Source organism: Hyposmocoma kahamanoa, unplaced genomic scaffold (assembly GCF_003589595.1).
Source record: "Hyposmocoma kahamanoa isolate Upper Pololo Valley unplaced genomic scaffold, ASM358959v1 180, whole genome shotgun sequence".
NCBI lineage: Eukaryota > Metazoa > Arthropoda > Insecta > Lepidoptera > Cosmopterigidae > Hyposmocoma > Hyposmocoma kahamanoa.
Genome location: NW_020653711.1, coordinates 1204159 through 1217399, shown reverse-complemented (window position 1 = coordinate 1217399; position 13241 = coordinate 1204159). Strand labels below are relative to the sequence as shown.

General features: G+C 35.4%; 2 protein-coding genes across 4 annotated transcripts in view; one reads left to right on the top strand and one right to left on the bottom strand.

Annotated features, from left to right (window-relative positions):
- The window catches only part of LOC113225925, a 96140-nt gene that overhangs the window by 48250 nt on the left and 34649 nt on the right, over window positions 1–13241 (top strand). The window lies entirely within an intron of this gene.
- LOC113225926 (microvitellogenin-like) lies at window positions 1235–3067 on the bottom strand. Of its 2 annotated transcripts, none has more exons than XM_026458395.1 (2): window positions 3048–3067; window positions 1235–2549 (listed from the first exon to the last, which is right to left on the bottom strand). In XM_026458395.1, the coding sequence occupies exon 2, from the start codon at window positions 2507–2509 to the stop codon at window positions 1235–1237; it is 1275 nt and encodes a 424-aa protein (XP_026314180.1). In that variant the 5' UTR covers window positions 2510–2549; window positions 3048–3067. The 2 variants fall into 2 exon arrangements, with proteins under 2 accessions (XP_026314180.1, XP_026314181.1); XM_026458396.1 differs by lacking the exon at window positions 3048–3067 and adding an exon at window positions 2920–2961.

Genomic DNA, 13241 nt, shown 5'->3' with positions numbered 1-13241 from the left:
ATTTTATTGTATGAAGGTAAGGAAGGCTGTAACAAAAAACAATGGTATAAAGCAAACTAAAGATCACTTTATGGTACAAGAGCAACGAAATTCACTCCAGAGTACTACCCTGAACGCGCTGAATAAAATCAATTAGGAAAGTTTGTTCCCCAAATAGTTATTATCGGGAATCGAAACTGAGACCTCATTTACCACCAACAGTGCTAACCACTGGGTCACTGGTGACCGTCGTCGATTTAAATAATGCTGCTAACGTAAGTTTGGTATCTTGTACTTTAATTTTTCTTTGCTCCTACCCTTACTGTTTCGATAATTTAGATCTATAACTTGTTAATACATAGCTATGTTAGTTATGTCTATAAAAATTGTACTATAATATTAGTTACTAATTTAATCACCGCTTTGCGATGCCACGAGAAATCGCGTCATAAGCGGACAGTCAGGCCTAGTGGACATCATTTTTAGGATACTATTGGAGCTGCTCCTCACCCATGGGCATTAATGAAGCACATCTTTTACGCATTGTTGCTTTGTTGTTATTTTTTTTACACTCCTGGAGGAAGTAAGGGTCCTTTCCTTCTTTTGTGGTAATTTATAAATATGGTGGTGAGCATTAGTTGCGCCCTTAATTTATTATTATTACCTACAGGATTTCAGATTCCAGGCAATTTCTCAGTTATAACCATAGATATGATGGTTACACTGAGAAATTTTCTGGAAGATTACTATCTGACTATAAGGTCGTCTGTTACCGGTACGGTTTTTATTATGTATGTATGTTCTTGTGTTCAATGTAGAGTATTTTTTTAATATTGTATAGTATCTTATATGCATTGACTCATCCGTAGAACAAAGGCCTATGTGTAAGACTGCTTATTCAAAACTTTGTACATTTCGTTCGTTGTTCTTCACTGTGGGTATCAGATCGACTGCTGTTCGATTTTATATTTCTAAAACGAAATAAGATATAAAAATTCTGAAAACATGTATCGATTGGCCTTACTATGACTAACGATATTGTGTATTTATCTTATTTTCGTTATATAATCACATCAGACTCTGTTCTTCGGACGAGTCGGTACATTGTTATGATTCAATCTATAGTTTACTCTTATTAGTTTAAAACTTTTTATCTGGATTTAATTGGGAAAAATAATAACGAGTACATTTTGTGATACATATATTACTATTGTTGTATTTATTACTCGATACGTATATTATTATATGCCTTGTCTTACCACGGAGCAATAAACCATCCGTACAACTCAGGATGTCCACGAACAGATCCGTTATGTCCAAAAAGTTGTTTATTTTCATATTCATCACTCGCGTCACTAAGTTTCAAACCTTGATTATATTCTTTATTTAAAATATAGAACAGAATATCATCATCAACTTTGATTGGTACTAGTAACCAATGAGCTTTTGAATCATCGTTGGAAGATGCTTTTGCTTTTTTATCTCCTTCATTATCGGCGAGTCTTAATAATGTACCATACTCCATATCCATAATTTTGAAATATAAACTATTGCTTTCATAGACTGGAATGACTTCCCAACGAACATTTACGCTTGCTTTATCCTTTCTATCGCCAAGGACTATTCTTTCTTTTATAGAGTCTTCAGTTTCATCCACTCTTAAACTAAACATATTATATTTATTAATTATCTTTACAAAATCTTTATTGAAAATCAACTTGAAAGCAATAGGAAAGTAATTTGTAATAATATCTCTGTTGTCAGTATTCCACAAGTTAAAGGCGAATTCCATAATATTTTTATTTTCATTTTCAAGAAGTTTGTTAACGATTTCAACAATTTTGCTTCCATTTTCATTATTTTTTAAAGTATTGGCAATATTTACAGCATCTTCAATTTTATTATCGAGCACGTTGTTATAAAGTTCTTCACCTAAATCAGTTACGTTTATGTATGCTCTGTAGTCGTTTTCATCAAACAATGTGATACTTTTTAACAACATGTTCAGATTGTAACGATCACAGGTGTAAAGACCTTTTTCTTTTAACGCTGCGTCTAGGTTCCTTATATCAGGTGCATCACTCTTAAATCCATATACAATTACTTTGCCTTCACGAGAATTTACTATTCGTGCAATATCGTCTGCACAACTTTTGTTGATCGGTGCTCCCATAAGAGTCACCAATTTAACGGAATTATCTTTTATATAACCGCTAGTGTTGCAATTCGTATAGCTTATGACAGGTATTCTGTTTGGAATCTTTTTGTCTCGATCAGGTCCATTGCTTACAAGCTGATATTGATGGTTTACATTGTAACAATTTATGTAACCACTGGATCCCGCCTTTATGTTAATTCTACCTTCTCCCCAATAGTCCACATGATCGACAAAATTGTCGTCAGGTAATGGCAATCGTACAAGTTTGTAGTTACCGATGTAAGGTACTTCAGAGTATGGATACAGTAAGTCGGTATTGGTTTTATAATTAGGCGATCGTGCTAGATTCCAACTACTAATTGAGTGTATCATGCTGGCTTAAGAATGTGCTAGAAGAACAACGGATCCGAACCTGAAAAACAGCAAGAGAGGTTTATGATTTTTTTTATGAATTTGTTGTGTTGTACGAATACATTCAGACTTTTTTAAATTAGCCTATTATTGTATTCCAATGTCAAGAAAGTCCTGAATTCTTCTTGATCTGCCTCGCCGTTCTCTGGCATCCACCAAGTTTGCTGTGTGGGCCCATCTCTCTGGGTGCTAGCGACCGACGTGTCCAGTCCAGTCCCATTTCAAGTTAGCATTGATTAATCAAGTCAAAATTGGTAATAGAGTATTAGTTATATACTGTATTACATCAATCCGTTGACATTCAAATGGTATATTGACGTATTTGTCATATCACAAAAATATAGAAAATATCTTTATACATGCATACGCACATAGAAAATAAGTTTGGACTTAGTAACGCTCCGTGAGGGACGTCAATGTTTAGTGGAATTGTATAAAATGTGAATATGCCGCAGTATTTAAAAATAAAATTAAAATTAAACGAATATAGAGCACTTACGCTTATCAAACAGTGGCACTGATTCTATAAACAGTAAATTGAAACAGTGGAACAATCGTATTTATATTAAATGCATTTTATGCAGAGTTTTTATCAAACCACAACTTCTAACCACCGCAGTGATAAAATGAATACTGTTTACAAAATAAATAATGTAGGTATATTGATAAAAGTTATATAAATGATATATTGTGGTTGTTGGCGCATTGTTTATACCTAAGCAATGAATTCATGAGAACACACTTTGTTACTTCACAGTCACAGAGTCAAAGGATTATTAAAAGTTTAAGTCCTTTGGTAGCACTAGTAGTAAAATGAGACAAAATGGTCAGAAGAAAATTTCCATGCGGGGGTCAATTCTTAGGTCACTGAACTCAGTTGGTTAAAACCGGTGGCCATGGCATGGCAACAGACACTGGTTTGAGTCCAGTCCAAGGAATTTTCCTTGTTTTCGAAATCAATAATAATAAACAAGTCGTGCATTTTCACAAAAAAGTTTATGAAAATCATGGTAATAAAACGTCATGATATTCAATAAATAAATATTGAATTATCTATATTTTCACAACATGACAAGGTTTCTAATATATCAGCTATTAATAAGTTTATAAATAAAGTGGTAGTAAAAGTCATCATCAATCGACATCATATATCTCAGTTAGAGAGAACGCGGGCTATACTCAACATCTACAGATTAAAGAAGAAATTAATATCTGCAGGCAGACATTTCACAATGGCATATATCACTGCGAGATGTTATCACTTTCACTGAATATTTAATATTTTGTAATTTGCGGTAACCGCTACTCACGCCGCCGGCAGTGAATAATACAAGCTTTCGTCTTCGTAAACTTGATATAAAGTTACGTAATCTTTTTCGGATTCGATAAAAAAATTGTATTTTTATTTTTCCAAAAATGTTTCTATTTTATTAGTACGCATCCTTGCTGTAATTTTTTTTTATAATACCAAGTGACAGTAGACGAACAAGTCGTGGGCCTGATGGTAAGCGACACGCCGGTCCATAACAGTCGCAGTGCCACTCAGAGTTTAAAATACAAAGATCTATGGAGCACTGTCACTGCGCTCGTCACTCTGAGACAGGTTGAAAGGTTTTATTAGAATAGAATAGAATAGAATAATTTATTTCGGACCATGATCCATAGTAATGTTAGTAATACAGTAAATTTTTCTTACATGCTATGGTTAGTACAATGCAAAATGACTTAATTCTAGTGAAATGCCACGTCTAGACCACTAATCTACGCACGTGTAGTTGCACCCAATGTAGTTGGTAGGGGCAGTCCAGCCTGTTGGCAACGACAGCTAGGATGCCATTAGCGCTGCCGCGCACACGCATCATGAGTGAGACAGTCTTCTTCTGCATAATGGCATGAAAGCCATCTGTGTGCGCCTCCGTGAACATGCACGACAGTGTCGCGACACGCCATTAGCATCCTAAAAGCGTTATTATATTGCACCCTTAATGTATTCAGGGTTCTCTGCGTATACTTCATCCACAGGTTGCTTGTGTAAAAGTTTTGGCAATGTGCTTTAAATAATGAGATTTACATCTTTGTTGCAACGAGCAAACCTGCGGGCGAGCATATTACATCTAACAGACAGGGCCCTTCTCTCCCACTCCATGTCGGCACTATCATGCAAGTTATCGGTTACTCAGTGACCCAGGTACTTAAATTGAGAGACACGACTTATCTTATCACCATAGAGAATCCTGTGCGCAGTATCGTTACACGTATCACTGTTACACTGACGAAGCCCCTCAGGAAAACCGACATCTTTTAGTTACGCGTTACACAAGTTATAATATTCATTTATTTGTGTCGAATCCCTCTCTTCCTAGACAATTCTATTCGTACACTGTTTTACAAAATTAAATTTAGGCCTAAGTACCTTTACATTACATGTAACGTCCAGTGGGAAATGGTCAGACCAATATGTGCCATATCTTACACTCACTTCTTCAACAGTCTCCCATCCTGCTCTCGTAACCACACAGTGGTCTAACCATCTCGTGCAACCATTTACGGACAACGGCACATCACACTACACATTTTTGTTTGAAAATCGCCTCCAGTGCAACGGAACAAGATACCTCAATTGTAGCTTGATGTGCTGGCGTGTGTACATCACTAACAAACGAACATGTGTTACTTATTTGTGTACTAATTTTTATCATATCTGCACACAACCAGTCTTGATATGTACAGAAACTTATCAGTTCGTTCCAAAATAATTCGTTTGGGTGTGAATAAAAATCCCCTAATATAAAAACGGATTCAATGTCATTATTTTCAATTACAGCACTAATTTCCCATAGGCACTGCGTAAATTCAGGCAAGGTCTGCCTGCACAATCCGTAGGCATATAAACCGAAAACACTAGACAAGAACGATCCAATGTAACAACCTTAATTGCCGTAATCCGCACACTATTACACTTCACAATTGACACCGACTCAAACGCACTTTTACGCCACAGTAAAGCTACCCCACCGTACGGGCGTCCTCTTAGAAGACCACCAAGTAGCGGCAGGTCATTATTCAGTAGCCAGATTTCCTGCACCGCAATGATGTCAGCAATTTTACAAAGTTCATTTTTTAATTCGCAATGCACTAAACGCTTCACTGATTTTCAATTGAAACTTACAAGTTTACACTTATCCATACAGACTTTATGTGCCTGTAATTTCTTTCACCACCCTTCATAACCTGAATGCAGTAATAATGCTTACATTACTGCTTGGCGACAGAAATAAGTAAGGTGGCAGTACTTCCCTGGACGAACTCTGTCACAAGGAGCTCTGCTGCTACCGAAATAATAATGAATGTTGCCAATATGGCACTGCCACTATTCACTAACATCGATTAGGCTCCTATAACCAATTTGACGCTATCTCAATTTTCCCTCGGCTCACGTGTTGAATTCAATCAAGCAACATTGGTTGGACATTTATAACGGGCACCTCTACCCCGCGACGCCATGCTAGCGATGTCAGTACAGTTACCCTACTTCCTTGATATAGCGGACTTAAAGTTTCATTAAGTTATAACTTACCCAGCCAGTATACAGTTGATATCACGTTTTTAATAACAAATTCTTTCCCATGTAATTTGTACACGGCGAAAATCGAAGCAATCAAATTAAATGAGAATTTACAATAAAAAGAATCTACATTTATGGACATATTATAAACGAAAACGCTAAAAAAGTATTGTATTATAATAATAATGTTCATATGAGCCAGATAGAATGACTTTCTTCGTCTTTTAATTTCGATTAAATGTACTGGTATATGACTACGAACATACTCGTAATACTTATTTTAGTAACAGTATAGCTTCTTCGTGAATGAATTCGTCCAAGGCAGTACTGCCACCTTACTTATTTCTGCCGCAATGTCGTTTCTGCTGTTCCGGTTTTGAAGGTGCTGGTGAAATTACAGGCACATGGGACTTGTCAACATTTTTTTTATACTACTAAGTGACGGGACGAACAAGTCGTGTGCCTGGTGGTAAGCGACACGTCTGTCCCTAACAGTTGCAGTGTCACTCAGAGCTTTAAATCACAACGATCTGAGGTCCACTGCGCCCGAAACCTTGAGACATAACTTGATAACATATTGCACAGGGTGACGGGCGCAGTGGCACTGCTTCTCAGTTCTTTGCGATTTAAAGCTCTGAGTGGCCAATTGGTGTGGACAAGTGTGTCGCTCGAAGCGTGTCGCACGATTTGTTCGTCCCGGTAGTTGATATCATGAAAAACAAAAAAAATAATCATATTTTTTATTTTCTAAAGAACATTCTAATTTACGCTACATACAAAATATTTTAACAATATGAATTTTTATTAAATTAAATATATAATTGGTTAATATTGGAAACTAGAATAAATTAAAACATATGGTATAGGATGGGAGATTTCTTCTTGACAATAAAATCCAGGTCGTAATTTCTTCTCCTTTATTTTCCTTAATTTACAAAACACTTGAAGCACTTGTAATTACTTACAAACCAAAATTCTCTCTCCGTCTCTATAGTCACCCGCCGCCGTTCACTTCATTCTCTCACTCACTCATTCCCCTCCTTCACTCTCGTCATTCCCTCTTATCCATCCTAATATTAATTCCTAATTAGAGTTTATAATAAGGTAGCCTTCAATATAAAATATCCCACATTAATTAGTACAGCAGTCTTTGGTCTGCTTGGGATTTTTCATCAGAGGAAATACTGGATTCCAAACTGGTGGTACGGAGAAACCATCTTCTTTGTTGAGATTAGAATGTTTTTTTAATTTCAATGGCCCCTGGTAGCATCCTAGGTAGATAACGGACTTCTTTTGCAAGGATCTGGGGTTTGTCGATTTTAATTGAATGTGTATTGGGTGGGTTTATCCATGACATGCTCGCAGACTGCAGACTTTCTTACACGATGTAATAATCTGTGTTTAGTCTCTTATTATTAATTGTTTATCTTGGTCTGCGTAATTGGCTTATGAAATACGTATGCTATTATTGTTTAGGCCGTAAAAAAATAAACTATTGTTAACTTGAAACGAACAAGATTGATGTAATTATGACAAAGCTTTAGTCTAGCTGTAGAACGCCTAAGGCACAATTCACATTGCCGCGAAACGGGAGCTAATTTTAGCAATGGAATTGTACACAGCATAACCAACAGAGTATTTTGACTCATATCCATTCTTGTATGTTTTTTTAGCATTACACTGTGACGATGCGACCTCCTCCATCGTCATCGCGCCTTTTTATCGCTTTTTCTCTGGTTCCTGGCCACTTATTTTCAAATTTTCCTTTGTCCTGTCATTCTCATTTCGTTTCGTTCCGTCGTCACTTTCTGTTCAATCGCTGAAGCGAACAGTGCTGCTTTGCAGTGACCATTTACCACTACCCTACCTAAATCATGTGCCAATTTTAATACCAATCTAACCTCGTAGTAATGTGTAACTCGGCCCTTTCGGTGTAAGTCTGTCTCACGTTTTTAGTACTTAAGTAGGGAGTGTTTTGTAGCGTTGTACCTGCTTTTTATACCCTTTTCCTATTTCTTTCGACTTTACTTATGAAATACGTTATGTGGACCGGATTATTCTATTTTACTGCTGTGATCCTGGTCACGGCATATTAGCGGTTTACAACCTCTTCAACACAGAACGAAATTTTGGGTATTTTATGAGCCACCATTTTATTTGGCCATTTTGTAAGTAAATCAATTTAAAAAATACCGTCAAACATATACACTAAATAAGTAAGTAATTTTATTTTTATTTATATTACAAAGACCCATAAATACGTACCTAATAGACGTAACGTACATAATAATAAAATTATTTATTTACACGTATGGACTGCGACGTATGACGCAACGTGTGAAACAATTTAATTGTTACGTTTCTTATACTCGTAGTATTCGCTAAAGATGAAATGGAAACCGTCTATTTTGAAATCCTTAATCGATATTAAAAAGTGCATTATATAAAAAACTTAAAGAAACAGAGGTTACAAACATTATAGTTACAAACATAGAAACTTTTTATAAAATAATAAACATATTATCGTGTCATATAGTAAGACAACTTATAGAAATGGCGGGCTTTTGTAGCTACTGTTTTTTACAACAATTAACTTTTAGTTTAAGTTCTATAATTTAACATGTTTTTTAGTAGGAAATGAAACTATTTTTCCGAATTTAAATTGCGTATATTTGTTTTTTCAAACAAACCGACGTTTCGGGCCCTTTACAGGTCCCATGGTCACGCTTGACTCTTTAAATCCGGAAAAATAGTTTCATTTCCTATGTGTAACTTTAAACAAATTTTTCAAGTCAGTGGTGGGTACTAGAAAGGCCACAGAATTCTGATTCAGAACTAAAAAGAGCGCCTTTATGAGACGGTTTACGAAATTATAATTGACAGATTAAAGTGCAGCAGAAAAAACTAATTTCTAAATTAATAAAACAACCCTAAGAAACTTGGGACTTTTAAGCTAATTTGATTCTTTTTTTTAATTTTCTACCAACGAATGGTTAGTTAAGTTGAAAGTTCCGTTACTTGAAATAGCGCGGTCCGTTCTGGTAACAACTTGTAACCAGTTAAATCTAGGTTTATAGGCTTTAACTGCATTATCAAGGCTCCATCTCAATGCAATTTAGGACCACTTTAGTGCTGTTAGAGTCCTAGAAAAGTTGGGATATGCGTACATGTTGCAATGTTCTTGGGATGCAAACGCATTGAACGCATTTTGTGGCAGACCCACAAACAAATTATTCTTCTTAAACTTAAACAAATTGGAAAATGAAAGAATTCTTGATAAAGATTGTTTAACAAACCAAATTTGCCATTTATGAGGTTTAAAACTATTGTGAAACAAAAACTTTATACTAATAGTTATTATAAAACTTCTGCGTACTTGGATGACAAAAATCTGTGGTACCTAGTGACCCGTTTAGCCAGTGTAATAGCGCTGCTGGTGCTGGTGGTGTTCTGTGGACTGTAAAATAGCCTGGATAGCAGTAATATAGCTTGGTCCATACGTCTTACTTAGCAAGTTTTAGCAGTTGAAAAGACGAAAGTCCGGTTTTTAGGAGTTTATTCAGTACAACAACAATATTAATATCGTAAAATGTAAATGGTGTACAAGAGATTTAAGTAAATGGTAAACGGTTCATAAAGATAGAAAGACGATATTTTTGCTACCGCGATCGCGCAGAGAGTGACGATGGAAAGAAACAAAATCAGAATTGGAGGTAAAATGGAACAATTCCAAATTTTTTATTTAAATATGAGTAGAAGAAGAAAAAACGATACGATACGAATGGAGAGAGGCGATATAAAAAGGTGGGATGACGGTGTAAGGAGGTCACACCGTCACAGCCCTTTCAGGTATTCTCGATCTAATATGTTTAAATTAAATATTGTAATGATAAATACATTCAAATGTATATTTACAAAGAGCAACCCCTAGAGTTTCTTGCTCATTCTTCGCAGGGGAATCTGCCTTACGAATGTGCAGTAGAGTTTAATCAGTATGATCAAGTGTAATTTGCTACCTATGAAATAAGATTATTTGACTTGACTTTGACTTTGAACCTTACATAGAAGTATCACATTATAATTGTTTCTTCCAGAAAAATTTATGAAATATATTTTAGTAGCAGTAGAACTCCTTGTGAAAGAATTCGTACTGAGAAGTACTGCCACCTTACGTATTTCTGCTGCCAAGCAGTAATGTGAACATTACTGTGTTCCAGTTTCGAAGGGTAAGGGTGCTGGTGAAATTACAGACACATGGGACTAGTCAACTCATGTCTCATGTTGACGGGCTTAGTGGCAGTGGCCCTCAGATCTCTGCGATTTAAAGCTCTGAGTGGCACTGCAACTGTTATGGACAGGCGTGTAGCTTACCATCAGGCGCACGACTTGTTCGTCCCATTACTTTGCAGTTCATCCCATCATAAAAAAGTGGAAAATTCCTGCAATGTCTTTTTGTGAATTATTAGAAAGAGTTTAACTAACCATTAAGTACCCAAACACACCATAAAAAAGAGAATAATCTCATTTGTGTTAAAAGGTTAACTGCATAACACGTCGTTTAAACACCGGCTACCACATCTTTAACTATAACCATTAACTAAACTTGTTCTTTATAAAATTGTAAAAGTTTTTGCATGTTTACCATGTAAGTGTCATTAAATCATAGTACCTAGAGAAAATAGAGGTATAACGAATGACAGTTTCCAAACAAAAATTATGAATTTGTTTTATTCGTAAAATATCAACAACCTCCCTGGACTATAATGTATATTATTATTAAGATCATAAACAGAAACTTATTGCATTATTTTTTATAAAACATAATAAATTATCAAAAATCACTGAATGTATAACCAGAGACGAAATAAGGGCCATCCATTCCCGGGAACTCATTAGGTAAATGGACCTTATGTCTCTTTTAAATATCAACTCTCGTTTGCGCTGAAATCAGAAATTAGAAAAACTGCAATAGTACAGCGCCAACAACTGACCCATGTGTACGTCTTCGAAGGGTTCCGGTTTCGAAGGGTAAGGGTGCTGGTGAAATTACTGGCACATGGGACTTGTCAACTTATGTCTCAGTGTCGGGCGCTGTGGCAGTGCCCCTCAGATCTTCGTGATTTAAAGCTCTGAGTGGCACTGCAATTGCTAGGGTTATTGCAATCGTTTTTTTTATAATTTGTTCGTCCCGTCACTTAGTATTATAAAAAAAATATTCTATCTATATTGTTGTTTTAAGACGCAGATTTTATAAATTAATAGAGTTTATTTGTTTTTTTTTCAAGCAAACCAACTTTCCGGGCACTTTATGGGTCAGCTGACAGTCTATTTTAGATCCGGAAAAAATGGTTTAATTTTTAATTTCAACGTGTAGCAATCCCGAAAACTTAATGACTCGCCAACTATTTGTATTTAAACAAATATATAATCGGCAACAAAAACTTTCGTTTTCAGTTGAATCTTCCTTTTCATTTTTGGTTTTTTCACTATAATTTAAAAAAAAGACATTAACATATTCTGTGTTTCCACTTTGAATATTTTTGTGTATAATTCTAGAACAATGTAGAAAATAAAGCTTTTCAAAACTTCAATGAGGATGAGGAGGGCACGACCTGTGGCACCGTTGCACAGGAAGCTGGCAATGTTTTTCCTTTCGATAGCTGAACGCTATGTATCTTTGATGTTTGAAATAAAAATTGTAAACGATAAATGTATGCAAATATTTATTTGCAAAAAAACAATAACCTATACTATTATTGGTATTGTTCTTTGGGTTTTTGCTACTAGCTAATTTAAATAAATAAAAGAACATTTTTCTTTTAAAATGTTGTCTGCGGTAACTTAAAAAAAAATATTTTAGCGCGCATTAACAAAATAAGCGGGAAAGTTTTAAGTTTATAATTCAAGAAAATGCCCAGAATTGGTGAATCATAAGGAGTCGTACGTCGAGACAACGCCAAACTTCAAACGTCTTTACAAAGCCATCAAAAACTATTTTAGTTATGTTGAGATTTGTTGCCTCTGATGTAGGTCATATATCTACACCCTTAGAATAATAACGCATAGAATGATAGTTTCATATCAAACGAACTGTTACAAGTGAGGCAAAAATCAAATTCATGTAGGCTAGTTTTAGTAGTAGGTTAAATTTCGGTTTTAGTGAATATTTATATAAAAATACAAGTTGAAACGCGTTACTTACTTGTGGAATGTGATGTTAGTATCTATTTTATGTTTGTCTGACGTATTTTTACACTCATTTACCGCACATTTCGTCATTTTTAGCTAAAATTCTTGATCTGTTCGCGGTGCAAGATGACCTTGAGCACTGAAGGCCCGCCCGCTCGTGTAGGCCCTTTGGGCGCGCTTCAACTTGCCTCGCTTAGCGCGGACTAGGTTTCTGCGTTATTATTCTAAGTCTACACCATTTTATGTTTTTGTTATACCATCCATTCGCACGTAGCCACACATCCCAATCTAAAACGGGCTTTTAGCGCCCTGCGCGTACAATAATGTCTTTAGAATGCTGACGGGACTCCCACCCTGGTGTAGTGCATCGAGTATGGTCATACGGACAGTTTCCAGGCTTTATGTGCAAAAAGATTGTCTCGCTGTTGAGTCACAATATTCTAAAAGCAGGAAGCATATAGTAGGAAGGTATGATTGTCCTATCCTGAAACATTGGATAGAGCAAGTCAACGGCGTAGCTCAATTTGTTATTTGATTAAGAAAATAATTTTCTTTGTACTGTTTTTGTACTAACCTTGTTCTAAGTTTTTTACTATAATATACTATGGATATTTTTATGGTCCGAAATAATGAATTATTATTATTATACAGTACAATACGAAAATTCTTTATTGTATACCGAAAAATGAAACATATACAATACAATTAAATTAAAAATAATTGGTGGTACAATGGACGGTCTTATAGATTTCTGCCAGACAACCTTAGGATGGGAGCAATTATATAACTCACGGGAAAAAGTCGGTGGTGTATGAAGAATTACTAATCAGTAAATAAATACAAATATACATATATTTAGAAATAATAAAACCAATACATATATATGAATATCATAAAATGCTATATACACTGTGAACAGGCACAGGAAGATTTTACAGG